A 14,511-nucleotide genomic window follows, 5' to 3' on the forward strand; every position below is an offset into this window, starting at 1 on the left:
AGTAAACATGAATAGCTTTAAATCTCATTAGCTGCAATAGGCCATGTGAAGTGTGTAAAGTTGTCAAAGTGTTCCCTAAATAAAAACAGTAAACATGAATAGCTTTAAATCTCATTAGCTGCAATAGGCCATGTGAAGTGTGTAAAGTTGTCAAAGTATTCCCTAAATAATTATTAGTTTCATTATTTCTTTTTGTTATTGCAGTCCATTGTTTATTTGCATCGTTATATAATTGCATTAATGTTGAACTATAAACCACTGCAACATCACCTCTACTTTTTCTCATCTTTTTAACAACTTCTCAATGGATTCAATTTGGTCTTCACTCAGCAACCCTCGTGATTCCAGATCCATAATTAAACTCCAGCTGTCGGCATACTTCCTAAGGACAGGGAAGTTGTGTTGTACATCAAGAGTTTTGATATCTGCGTCACTAAGACTTTTCCCCATATTAAATATCTTTATTGTCCGTCGTGAAAATGATGCTACCTTACGTTTCTTGATATTCTTGAAAGTGGGAAGCTTTTTTGTGACACATGACTCAAAGCCAAATTGTTCAGTTTTTTTTATTGCATCATACAAGACAGTAACATCTGTTTTACTCAATTGCCCATTGGCAGATAAAAAGGTTAACAAATCAATTGTACTGGTAACCCGTTTCACCTCTTCAATGTCATCTACTATTCCTATGAATAGAACTTGTAGTCTGTTAAGGAGTCCACGATCATCAAACCATTGTGCAAAGTCTCCAATCAACTGTTTAAAATCATCCTCTGAGAAATCTATGAAGAAAAGCAAGGTTTCATATCATGTAATACATTCAGTATAATATCATTTAAATCATAAATTATCTTGAAATTTTAAGAATATGGTTATGAATATAATTTGTTAGTGGTTTAGATCTATATTCAGCTATAGAAACAAGAAAAAACAATTAATACCTAATGTGTTTTATTCTTAACTTAAGATTAGATATTAAATGTACTCTAGTAACTTACCTTCACTTTGTTGGCATCGACTCAATGATGTGCCCTCACTTTCATCTTCACTACTGCCTATAATTAACACAATAATTAGTTTATATTACTTTACTACTACTTTATAGGCATTTATTTAAACATGGCACTTTACTATGGAATGTCTTTTTACAGTTTCTTTGCTTAAAATGGTGACAAGGAGTTCTTCATGAAGAAATTCGAGTGTATTACTTAATCTTCACTTAATCTACAAGGCGGCGGAACGTTTTGATTATTAAATTCACTATACACTAATACAATATTTTGTATACAAATTCTGAACTTTGACTTTGAATTTTATTATATCTTGGTATAAACTAGTAAAACTCTAAAAACATAAGACTGAATGCAAGTTGTTCAGAGCATTTATTTTTATATTTGATCTAATGAATACTGTATTTTTTTAAAGTGACTGGAAACATTCCTATTTACCATTTTAGAAAAATATGACCAGACCAGACCAATATTTTATACCATATATGAAACCAGATGAAATTTTTCAATTAAGTTTGGAATACACATTTATCAAGCAGATAATTTAGACAGGATTTTATTCAATGGAAGACTTACTGCTTGGTCTGGGTTAAAGAGGAGCAATGACCATAAAACAGACAATTAATTGATGAATATTTCAAAGTTTTGGTAGATGCAAAAGAGCGGAAAAATATTAGTAGTTAAGCTTGGTTCTCACTACGACGCACCGCAAGGACGTAAGCCGCAATGCAAGCAAATTAATCATAATAATTAATTGAATAATAAATTTGTTTTTAATTGGTCAATTTGCTTGTGAACCAAGCTTTAAGATGGTGTTGGTTTGACATTTCTGGTGCACCAGCAGACCATACTCTAGAATAGTAACCAACCTATTGTACAGCCACAATATGGGGACAGAAAAAATAGTTCCTGTTTCTGTTTATTGACACTTGGTTTGCTTTAGAAAGACATTGGTTTGGAATCTTCGAAATTGTCGATTATGTTTAGTTTAACATCTCAATTTGCTCGCCTTTAAACAAGTATAAAGGTTTAACCAAGTTACACTTTCTGGTGATATACATTAGTAGCTTTTTAACATTAGATTTTATTTGATTCTTGTCAGCCCAATTAAATAAAATGTCACTTTAAAACATTACATATCATTTTACTTTGAATACCAAATTACAGTATTGTGTTAACAAGGACGTTATTGTGCTGGGACCATCAATCATCAAGTTATACTAAAGGAGTGTTCTTCAATTTAAGGCGCATATGACATTATACACATGTGCCACAGTGTTTGGCATCTATGCCTACCTATAACCAGGGAGGTGAAAAAATAATAATATTAGCTCCCTGCTATAATCAAGTAAATCAGAAATAAAAAGGTTTTCTGATGCTTTAAATGCCCTAAAAGCCAAACGGTCACTGAGTGGCATGATTGGTGACAAACCTGAAAGAAAGTATATTCATTTCAAAGTCCAGAGCAACCTGTGGTGTCCTGTTACTATTGTAAAACAGTAATGATATTATATACCTCAAGATTAAATTATGAGATTTTAATTTAGTCAAAATCAGACAGTAGTTTAACCCTTGTCATATTTACCTTGTTCTGATCGATGCTTTCGTTTAATTTTCTTTGGGGATTTTTTATCACCTAAATGTGGATAAATTTGTAATACATTCAATGATACAAACAGGCCTATGTTTAAAGTAATTATTAATTAATAATTATAAAATCTCTTTTGCAAAAAATACATGTTAAAACAGATATGATAACAGTGTTCTTAAGGCCAATTTACACAGACAAGCGGTAACGGTACAGTAAGTGGAAAACCATGTAGCTTGTCCATATAGAATCTGTATCTATCCTGAGTGGAAACCGCCCGTCCGTGTTGTGTGTAAATGGTCATAAAGAGTATCATAGATTCTATATTTTTTATTACCGTTACCGCTTGTCTGTGTAAATCGGCCTTAAAGCTGATAAAACTATTTATGTGTCCATAGATTTCCTTTGGGTATTTGTTGAGTTGTGATACAACAATATTGTTTAAATAATTGTGAGCAGTTCATTTTTTTTCATTATTGCCTACAGAACATAGTGTTTATGAAATATAATAACATAATTTTTTGGTGATTGAGTAAAGGGTGCCTGAAATTCCTGATTTTAATTTCAAATATCAAAAATGTTTAAAAACGTAAAATTAACTTTTATATACAGTATTGCTTTTAAAAATAAATTTTAAAATTTGTATCGAATATAATTGAATAAATTAGAATTGTTGTACTGTACTGAAGTAAATAATTTTTGTTTAAAATAATTTGAGATTCTAATACTGAATAGTTCATAACAGTTTGTGTGTATTGATATATTACTATCTACATCATTACCAAAATAAACATAACATACCTGGATTTGAACTTGCTGTCTCACCTTTAACAAAAAAAAAACCAATATTTCAATAAATGCTAGACAAATTACAGATTCTTCCTGGTAACACTATAGCTATACTAGTGCAAAAGGATCAATGCTTATTTAAAAACGACAACAACATGAACTTTCAATTGGGAACAGTTAGCATATATATACTTACAAAACACTTTCACTGGAGGAATATCATTTGACTCTTGTGAGAGTAAAAAGTTTGCCTTTAGAAGATTTGTTGATGTATTATTTCTGAAAAAATTAAATGTCCTTGATGGGCTTTCACTCCATAGGTATTCAGCAGTGATAATCTAAAAATAAGAATATTTTTAGAAAGAAAAAGTACATATTACAGCTCGAAAGCAGAAAAGTATAAATAGTATGTTACCTAAATTATTGCTATTTTATTGTACTTGGTAGTTTTAGTGGCAATCAATCTTTGATCATACACTCATGAACAAGGTATGGATTCGAAGATAAGCCGTACAATTTAGACCAGATAGCGAGTTTGTCAAATGTTGCTTACAGAACAGTAGACACTTTGGCAATTGTGGGAAAGAAACAAAGAAAGACCGTTTTGTTTGTAAAGCAGAATCAAATCAGTCGTAGCTGACTGGATAACTACTGTAGGAGATCAATTGGATATAGCGGGAGATATTTTTCATTTATCTTTTAAACTACAGTATTAGTTTTACTGCAAGCATCTGTTTAATACATATTCTTGAGCCTCAAAAGCTTATACAAATATTATGATATCACAAATTGTGAAAAAACGTTTTTAGATTTAATTTAATAAAACAGAATGGACATACTTCTTTTTCATCTTCTACTTGCCATTCTTGGTTTGGAATCGCAACACTGATTCTAATGTCTTTATACAAAGAAAGAATATTGTCAGGTGGTTGTAAAAGTTGCTCACCACATTGTTCGTGCTCTTTTTGTATCTTCTGAAATACATAAAATATAAAATAAAAGCACAAAATGAACTAGGCACTTTATTTTACATTTACACAATTTAAGCACCGAATGTGCCCTTTCTACATAATCACATTGTTCGTGCTCTTTTTGTATCTTCTGAAATACATAAAATACAAAATAAAAGCACAAAATGAACTAGGCACTTTATTTTACATTTACACAATTTAAGCACCGAATGTTCCCTTTCTACATAATCATAACTGAAGCACAAATGTCAGAATGGCAGTGCGATAACAAAATTTCTATGAAGTTATGATTACCATCCATCCATTTTGTCCAGGTAAACATGTCGGTATGATGCATTATCAAATGTAGAAAATTGTGGAATGTTTATAATTTAAAAATCTATGAGATTGTTTTTTCTTTTTCAATTGAAGCATTATGCCATTTTAAATTAACTTCACAAACTTTGATATTTACTTAAGTTAAAACTGTTATCTACCAATACATCATCTCCAAATATAAATAAAAATACATTATCAATCAGTTGATCTCACTTAAAATATATTAAAAAAAAAAAAATTGTCAACTATACTAAAAATATAAAATTATAATCATTTAAATACAAAATAATCCAAAATTAATAATTACCCTTTGTTTTCCAGGGTTCCAAAGTCTTAATCGAAGTTGATAATTATTTTCAAGGCTCTTTCCAAACACTCCACACTTTAATCTTTTCTTAGCATGAATAAAATTTCTTACATGACCCTCAAGTGCAAAGAGAGAAAAATGATTTATATTGATACAACATCGACCATTGTTTAAAGTGAAATTAATGTCCTTTTCATCACTTTCTAATGCTATTTTTCTCCATTTATCGTGAAAGTGATCTTTAACAAGTAAAGTAAATTCCCAATTCTCTTCATTTACAGCATTGTGTGGAAATGACAGTAAACATTGCTTGTTGAAGATGGTGCCTTCTGGTCCACATTTAACAATAGGCGATATTATTGATTCATGAGGTTGAGATATAGGCATGTCTATTTTCTTCAAAACATTTTCTAGTGATATGTTAAATTTCTTTCCTTCTTCGATTGCTCCAGGTTGTATCTCCAACTTTATGTCTTCATCTTTAAGATGGAGAGTTTTGCCTTTAGAGCTCACAATTAACTTCATTTGATCTGCAGAATGAAAATGACATTACTTTTAAGATTTATTGTCCCCAAAAATATAAAAAATGAAGATTAATAAAATCATACTTTGAATATAGGCTAGGCAATCTAGCATTTTGAGTGAAACTAATTGCAATTAAAAAAATGACAGCCTTTAACCTCGACCCCATTTCTCAATGTTTGCATAAACAATGTAACTAAAATGTCCCTAGAGACTATGTTTTGCTATCAATGACTCAGATACAGGTTTCCAATAGCCAGCATAGGACAACTTTGTAATTCCTAAAATCATACCTTTGTCACACACCTCAAAAGTATGCAAAATAGTAGTACAATTGTTAGTACAGAGGTGTGATGCTCAAATTTTGATCTCTTCATCATATGTGGTCATTTAAAAAAGAAAAATCTTTGTTTGCAATTTGTTTCACTTTGGGCTGTTTTTTTAGCTAGATTCCCTAGCCTAATAGGTCATTATGCAGTTTTAATAATGTTATTCACACCCGTAGAAAAAAAAAACCAACACAAATAATAATTGATGATAATATAATACAAAAATATTTTTTTAGGGGACAATACACCTGTAATATTTGTTATAATAGCAATTGCTATAATCCTGTTCATAACAAAAATGTTCAATAGCTAGGCATACTATCATACTTTCACTGATCTCTAGTTTAAAAAGAACACATCTTCATTTTGATACTTTTCACTAAAAATGTCTATTTTTAACAGGCATTTCTTTAAACATGGCACATCTTCACAAATAATGTTGTGAATTAATTGTTCAGCACAAAATCTATATCATCAAGTTTTATCTTTTCCATCTATTTCAATACAGTGTATGTTTTCAAACTTTTACAGATCTAACTTACTTTATTTCCTTTTGCAAACACAGAGTAAATACAGTATAGCATACCTGGATTTGAACTTGATGTCTCAAAATCACCTGCAACAAATAAAATATACAATATTTCAACATATTCTAAGAAACTACAAATTATATATGGTAGGATACATGCTACGCCAAAGCAAGATAACATTTTGATTGCTATTGTAAAGGCAACAATGTACTTTTTTTTATTTTATGAATAACAAATAATATTATTATATATTATAAATGTGATATAAATGCTACTTAAATTGTTTGCTGCAGGTTAAACACTTACAAGACACGGTAACTGGAGGAATATCATATGGCCCTTGTGAGAGTAAAAAGTTTGCTATTAGAAGATTTGTTGATGAATCATTTCTAGTAAAAATAAATGTTTTTGATGGGCTTTTACACCATATGTTTTCAGCAAAGATGATCTAAAAAAAAAAGAATAGATATATGTTACAGGTACTGCACTTCTTGGAACAGAACATTTCCAAATAATGTATTTAACAGGTATTTCTACATTGGGAAAATATTAATATTTATTACATTTACCTAAACACCATCTCTTTGATAGTAATGTGTAATCAATCAAAAGATTGCTCCAGATATTACAATAGGGAAAGGGTTCTTTTACTTTTAGTGGTATGACATTTTAAATTGGATCAAGAAAATAACATCTACTGTAACATCTTAATTTAAGAGACATTAACTCGTGAACATGGTAATGGTAATGTCAGCATATAAAAGTATCTAAGTGAGTAGTTAGTATTATCATTTTTACAGTTACAAACTGAACTCATCTAATAGCACTATGAGATGAGAGTGCATACCTATACTAACAATTATTATAACTAGATGGTACACTCGCTTAGGTCGTGCCCACAGATGGTTCTCGAATACACAGTAATTTTTTTTTAAATGTACGTACCGCAGGAGTGGACTATAATAGTTATTGTTGTTTACAGAAACGAATAAATAGACACGATAATTTATGTATAGTAACTAAAATCAGCACACTGGGAATTACTCCCGAAAGAGAAACTTGTCACAAAATGTACTATGCTATTTCAATCGACTATGACAGTGACCGTTTTAACAAAGTATTAAATCGCAAATGTGTTAACTGTACCAAGTGGTATATTATTTATAGGCCTATAAAACATGAAAACGAAACGTGTGTAACATTAGAGTTGAGGGATGGGGAAGAGGATATGGGCACAAAGAACGAAATATTTTTTCTGACAACTGTCAGTAATAAAGTATATTTGTATATTGTGCGTTTATATATCTAACAGTAGGGCCTACTCACACTCACAGTAATACGTTTATTTATACATGTGTTTATATATCTAACGGTACCCACACTAATAGTAAAAAAATTGCGATTCAAATGGCAACCAAAAATGGTTAATACGTATTTACAGTTTGTTTGTTTGTTTCATTTATTTATTTTCCACACATTTGAACAAAAGGAACAGAAATATGAACTATAAAAAAAGAAAAAAGAAGACAATGTGTGAAAGGAGATCAAAATACGGTAAGTAAAAATTACTTTAAGCATTGACCACCTGAACAGTTGTCGACATGACAAGAAAACTAATAAATCTAAAAATGTAATGTCCAAGTATTGCAATACTACAGTATATCTATATAGGTTTTAGGTTAATTCTCTAAGGGCCAATAAATTTATCTACAGCTGGTTATTAAATCTATCAAAATAGTATTTTTTAAAGAAAATCGGCCCGTCTTCAACATTATGATGTGTACTCGAGCTGTACAACCAGTTTTCAGCTATTAAAAACAATTATCGTAGGAGATAGGAAATGCGAAGCATCCTCGTATTATTGTGTGCTGGTATTTTTCAAGAAAGACATCGATTAGACAGTGTATACCACGATCTGAAAACACCACTATTTGTGGGCAAATCGTTGAACCTAAATTCGTTTTAATTGTCAATAACTAATTATCTAACTCAATTTAATTAGTTACATCAGGTTTTTAAAATCAGTACCAGAAGTACGAACCAACTTTAAATACCATCGAGTAAACATTCTAGAAGTAACACACGATTTACCGAACTTTGCCCTTACGTAAATTTATATAGATTATAATGTATAGATTTTCCCCCCCAGAAATTTGATAATAGAATTTTGATTGTTTAATCTTTTCCCATCTACTCTAAACATGTGAAATTGTGATTGGATGAGATTATTATCCCTTATTAATTATTATTATTAATAATTATATTTTTGCTGAAATACGTTTTTCTGGTTTTAATTCTCTTATAAATTTTCTCTTCTTTACCATTACACATTTATTTTCTCTCCTCCTATTTAAAAAAAAACTACAATGAAATACTACGGTTCATTTTACAGAGCAATTATCAGAAGAACGCAACTGAATGGGTAGAAAAACCTGAAATAGTGGGGAAGGGGAAAAATGGTATCAACTGCATGCAAACATCTGTTTACTGAATTATTGATTTGTTAATGATTACACATTTTTTTTTAAACAAAATAAATGATCATACTTCTTTTTCATTCTCTACTTGCCATTCCTGGTTTGGTATCTCAACACTAATTTCCATTGAGTTATACAAGCACAGTATATTTTCAGGTGGTTGTAAAAGCTGCTCGCCAAATTGTAGCTGCTCTTTTTGTATCTTCTAAAATACAATGAAAAACAAACACAAGATGAACCAATCAAATGTTATAATTTTTAAATCTAAAAATGTGATTGTTTTCCTTTTATACTTTTCAAAATGTTTTAACCAATTGAAGCCAAGATAAATTATCTTTACAGAGTTAACATTGTTATCTACAAAAATAGGTTCTATAAAATACATTATCAACCAGTCAAAAAGTAACAGCAACTTATCTCCCTTTTCCTAGTTAAAAGAATTGTCAATATTTAATATACAAATGAATACTACATTTTGAAATTTAAAAAAAAATCAAAAAAAAAAAAAAAAATCATAATCTGATTCAAGTACATTTCTATAAACAAATTACAAATTAATAATTACCCTTTCTTTTCCCGGGTTCCAAAGTCTTAATCGAAGTCGATAATTATTTTCAAGCCTTTTTCCAAATACTCCAAACTTTATTTTTTTCTTAGCATAACCAAAATTTGTGTTAATTTTACCCTTAAGCGCACAACAAGTGAATGAAATAAATTGTACAAAACATTGACCATTTCTTAAAGTATATATCTGATTTTCATCACTTTCCAACAGTATTTGTTTCCATTTATCTTCAATGCGATCTTTAACAAGTAAAGTAAATTCCCAATTCTCTTCATTTACAGCATTGTGTGGAAATGACAATAAACAGGGCTTGTTGAAGCTGGTGCCTTCTGGTCCACATTTTACAATAGGTGATATAATTGTTTCATGATGATGACGATATACAGGCATTTCTATTTCAATGTTTTCAAGTGATATGTTAACTGACTTCCCTTCTTCAATTGCTCCAGAATATATCTGCAACTTGATGTCCTCCTCCTTAAGATGAAGAGTTCCCCCTGTAGAGTCCACAATTAACTCTATTCGATCTGCAGAATGAAACATTACTTTAATTGTGTTTGTTGCAATTGTTATAATCTCCTTCATTATACAATTATACTTTCTTCCATCACAAACTTACAATGTTAGCTCTCTTTAGAGTATAACTTCTTAACAAAAATAGTACCAAATCATTTTATTGTCAAGATTATATTAACAGTACAGTAAGTTAAATACAGCTTATATTGGAACATTAAAAGTACACTAGCAGAAAAATGTATATACAGCAATGTAAGATTGTCTATTTTCCTCAATTCATTTATTTCAACTTGAATTGCACAGTGTTAGTTCTATTTAATTTTATAACAAAAATAGTTTTTCATGTTTTTAATATTATTGGTTGTGGTATCAGTACCATGCCATCTGTTGTAATTAATACATGAACAGTAACTAAAATAATATGTAACCATTTAAAAAGATATTTACGCTATAATGAGTGTGTGGATGGGACTCAAACCTCTCTAGACTACTGATCTCAGTGGTCTGGAGGTATATACGCAATGCTAGTAATCTGGAGGTCATGGGTTTGAGTCCAATCTGTGAAATACTTTTAAATTTGTTCGCAAAGTGTTCTCATTGAACTGAGTATACAGTGCAATTACGTCAGAATAAGACAAAACATCTGACCAACTAAATTATTCTCTTAATCTTTCAACTCATTGAAAATGTTTTGTGCCAAATTTTGAACCATGAGTGAGAAACTTATAATCATAGCAGTACATCTAAGGACAATTTAAGCTATTGAAGTTGCACGCAATTATAAGAATTTGTATATTATATAATATATGATAAAATAAACGAATGAAATTCTTACTACAAGTCCACTACTGAAATACCATTTTAAACACAATATGTTACATTGAACCATACAACTCCTTATACGATTCTTAAACTCACCAATCACTGGTTTAAGCTTTGTTTTCTGTTCTTCAACCATTAGTTTCTCAAAGTGTTCACTAGCAAGACTTGGTAAATCTAAAAAATGTAACATACAAAATCTTTTACACATATTTTTCATAAAAAGAAATATTAAAAGACACAACTTGGCAAAAATTGTTAATGTTCATAATGCTACCATATAATAATAATTTCTCTATTTTTATACTGGTGTAGGTTACAAAGGCTGGTGAGGCTATGTCTGAATATAGCCCGAGTGTCATTATCATATCTTGATCATCATCATGATATCATATTTTTATATATAACCTTTATCTACAATAATAGGCATTGTTACCCTCACTTATCATCTAATCAATGAGATTTTATCTATGATTTTTATATAATATATATATATGTCTATTTTAAAAACAAGATATATATGAAATTTGTCTAATTTATATTTACCGTACTGACGCGGGTATAAGCCCACCCCCCTCAAACATGAAATCACGTCAAGTTTGGGGGGTGGGCTTATACCCGAGGATCCAAAAATGCAGATCGTCAAAAACAGCACATGTACACTGTGTATTCCACCATGCGAGCGAACGCCCTCACGTGTACGACGTTGCCTCTAAACACGAGGTGTAGAGTGCCAGAAAATTAAGCTTATAGTTCGTGTAATTTATCGTAGAATATCTTATTTTAAACATCAATTGAACAAGAATTTATCAAGCAGAAAAGCAAGTATACAATGTTCGTTAAATAGAAATGTACCAAAGAAATTTAATAAGCTTGTTTATGGCAGCCGATACCAAATAGTGGTTTTCCGTTTTGGCGACTTGTAGCGTATCGTGTGTGAAGCGATCTTCGACCGCGATGGAGTGTTAACAAAACAGGACCGCTAGGCCTCATATGGCCTAGCGTGCGTATATTAGCCTAGCTTGGTTATGATCAAAAAGGTAGGTGTATTCGGTGTATGGACGTCGCCAAATACAAAATAATGTATTACGACACACACTGTAGATCTTCGAATTAATGGGTGGGCTTATACCCGAGTGCCTCATTTTTCATGAAAATTAGTCAAAAGTCGGGGGTGGGCTTATACCCGAGTATGGGCTTATACCCACGTCAGTATATTTTAACATGGCACCTGTTCACACAATGATGTAAATTTATATTTTTATTTGTTTCAGCAAAATGTGGAGTGCTGAGGAGGGCCAAAGCAGAGAAAACACTACCACCAGGGAATAAAATTGTTCACTGTCTACATTTAACTATGCTATGCTATATTTATTGTTGAAATCATTGTTTTCAGATAGATTTGTGAAACATTTTAATAACTTTCTATATCTATAATCAGCTTTAGAAATTCAACTACAGTACAACAAAACTACACACTTTATGTTTGTCTTAATAATCAGCATTATATTCTTTGTGTTAAAATATGATACTAATTATTAATGTTAGAGTAATATCATTCTCATTAACACCAACTTCTTTGTCATTATCATCTTGTTGATATCTTTATTTTAATTTTTATAATTCTTTGTTGTTGTTTGTTGTTTTGTCTTGTTGAGGGCCCATAATGGTAAATCCGTTTTTAAGAATATTCAAATAAAGAAAGGAGAAAGGACCCAAATGACACATTGATACATTTATAGAGACAAATACAATAAAAGTAGTTTCTCCGTTGGTTAAGAGTTGGAAACTTGATAGTATTCCTGTTAATACGTTGTTAAAGATATGATTTTTGTTTTTTTTTTATTGGTAATCCGCACAGATTGAAAAAAAATGGATCGAATTTCTGTTATGGCTGTACTTGTCTTTACGACGCCTGAGGGAATAGAAACTTGTGGAACAGAGATTGGAATGTTCCATTTATCGCAGATCAATACATTTGTATAAACGTATATTAAATCTATCAAAATAGTATTTTTTAAAGAAACACTTCAACATTATGATGCTGTACTCGAGCTGTTCAACCGGTTTTCAGCTATTAAAAACAATTATTGAGGAGGAGATAGGAAAATGCGAAGCATCCTCGTATTATTGTGTGTGGGTATTTATTAAGATTGACATCTATTATACAGTGTATACCACAACCACGAAACACCCCTATTTGGGGCAAATCGTTGAACCTGAATTTGTTTTAATTGTCAATAACTAATTATTTAACTCAATTTAATTAGTAAACAGGGTTACATCAGATGGTTAAAATGAGTACCGAAAGTACAAACCAACTTTATATACCATCGAGTATAAATTCTGGAAATAAACCGCGATTTATCGAATTTTGCCCTTACGTAAATTTATATATAGGTATAGGATCTTGCTAACGCGAATACAATAGCCGGTATCACAATCCGATCAAAGATCCCTCTGCATATAATGTCATTAACCACATTGTTACATAATAATAAAGACATTACTTACTTTTTATCTAGATTTCATTTTAAATTATGTGTATAATCTATACACTAAAAAATAAAATTGAACAAACAATATGGATAATAAAAAAAATCTTATTTCGTTTCCCAATGTGAGACTCGATCTCGGTACCTTGAATGCCATAGACACGAGCACAGACCACCGAGCCATACACAACTGACTAAAAGTTGTAGAAAGATTCCTCCGTGTATTTACTATGCAGCAACCACTTTGGCGCAGATAGATTATTACATACCGCAATGAATTATAATTTTTTACTATGATGACATCTTTAAAAATGTTAAAAAATGATGCACTGTCAAACTATATACTTTTAACTTTAATATATGAACTTTTATTTTGAAAGAAGAAAGTTAAAGTTTGTTATTTCGGCCTAAGAAAATGTCATAATTTTTTGATTGTCGAAATAAATTTTTTTAAATTTAAAATGCAATTAATGACAACTTTTGTACTCTTAATTTCATAATAAATCATACATGATACATACACTTCAAGAAAATGAAATAAAAAATACGTGTTCCCGAGATTTCTGACGATCTATATTATTTTTAAAATTTAGCATATTTTCACCATTTTGTTAACTTACACGTGCGTAGCCTGTCACTCTTGACGTGCTCGTATAACGCAAATTCGAGTTGAAAAGTGAATAAAATATGATGATATTATTAAAGAAAGGTTGTACGTGCGTGATCGCATGATAATGCATATAACCTAAAAATCAACAATCAAGCAAAAATCAAGCAAGCATGCCACATAAATCTGCAAACTATAGCTTCATTCCATTATTACAGTATTTTAAATAGAAACAATCAACTGTTTGTTTTATTTATGATAATCTCTCCATTTGTTATTTGTTATCAGTTGCACACTTTTCGCCTTTTTACAGTACCGCTCAGAAATGTTTTTTTAATAACATTAGCGTCTAATTCTCTCTTTACTGAAATCCCATTTTAATCACAATTCTGTTAAATTATAATATAGATACAATCATAAAACATACAGCAGCTCTTATTCTTAAACTCACCACTCTCTGGCTTAAGAAGTTTTGTTTTCTGTTTGTCACTTGTATGTTTCTGAAATTGTGTTTGAAATTGCTCATCAACAGTACTTGTTAAATCTAAAAAAATGCACAAAACAAAAATATGACATATTATATATTTTCATAAAAAACACTATATTAAAAGTCATAGCTTTTTTGTTTCAATGGTATAAGGTTATATAAAGGCTCTGTGTGATACAAA

General features: G+C 30.4%; 2 protein-coding genes across 2 annotated transcripts in view; one reads left to right on the forward strand and one right to left on the reverse strand.

Annotated features, from left to right (window-relative positions):
* Positions 1 to 14,511, forward strand: part of LOC140046810 (uncharacterized) — a 423,911-nt gene that overhangs the window by 184,260 nt on the left and 225,140 nt on the right. The gene's annotated exons all lie outside the window — the stretch shown is intronic.
* LOC140046605 (uncharacterized) lies at positions 283 to 9,991 on the reverse strand. The gene is made up of 11 exons (XM_072091299.1): positions 9,407 to 9,991; positions 8,912 to 9,046; positions 6,671 to 6,812; positions 6,421 to 6,450; positions 4,984 to 5,513; positions 4,227 to 4,361; positions 3,584 to 3,725; positions 3,400 to 3,423; positions 2,596 to 2,646; positions 999 to 1,055; positions 283 to 782 (listed from the first exon to the last, which is right to left on the reverse strand). Exons 1-11 carry the CDS (start codon positions 9,989 to 9,991, stop codon positions 283 to 285), a joined length of 2,331 nt encoding a protein of 776 aa, XP_071947400.1.

Source organism: Antedon mediterranea, chromosome 4 (genome assembly GCF_964355755.1).
Source record: "Antedon mediterranea chromosome 4, ecAntMedi1.1, whole genome shotgun sequence".
In the NCBI taxonomy this organism is placed as follows: Eukaryota; Metazoa; Echinodermata; class Crinoidea; order Comatulida; family Antedonidae; genus Antedon; species Antedon mediterranea.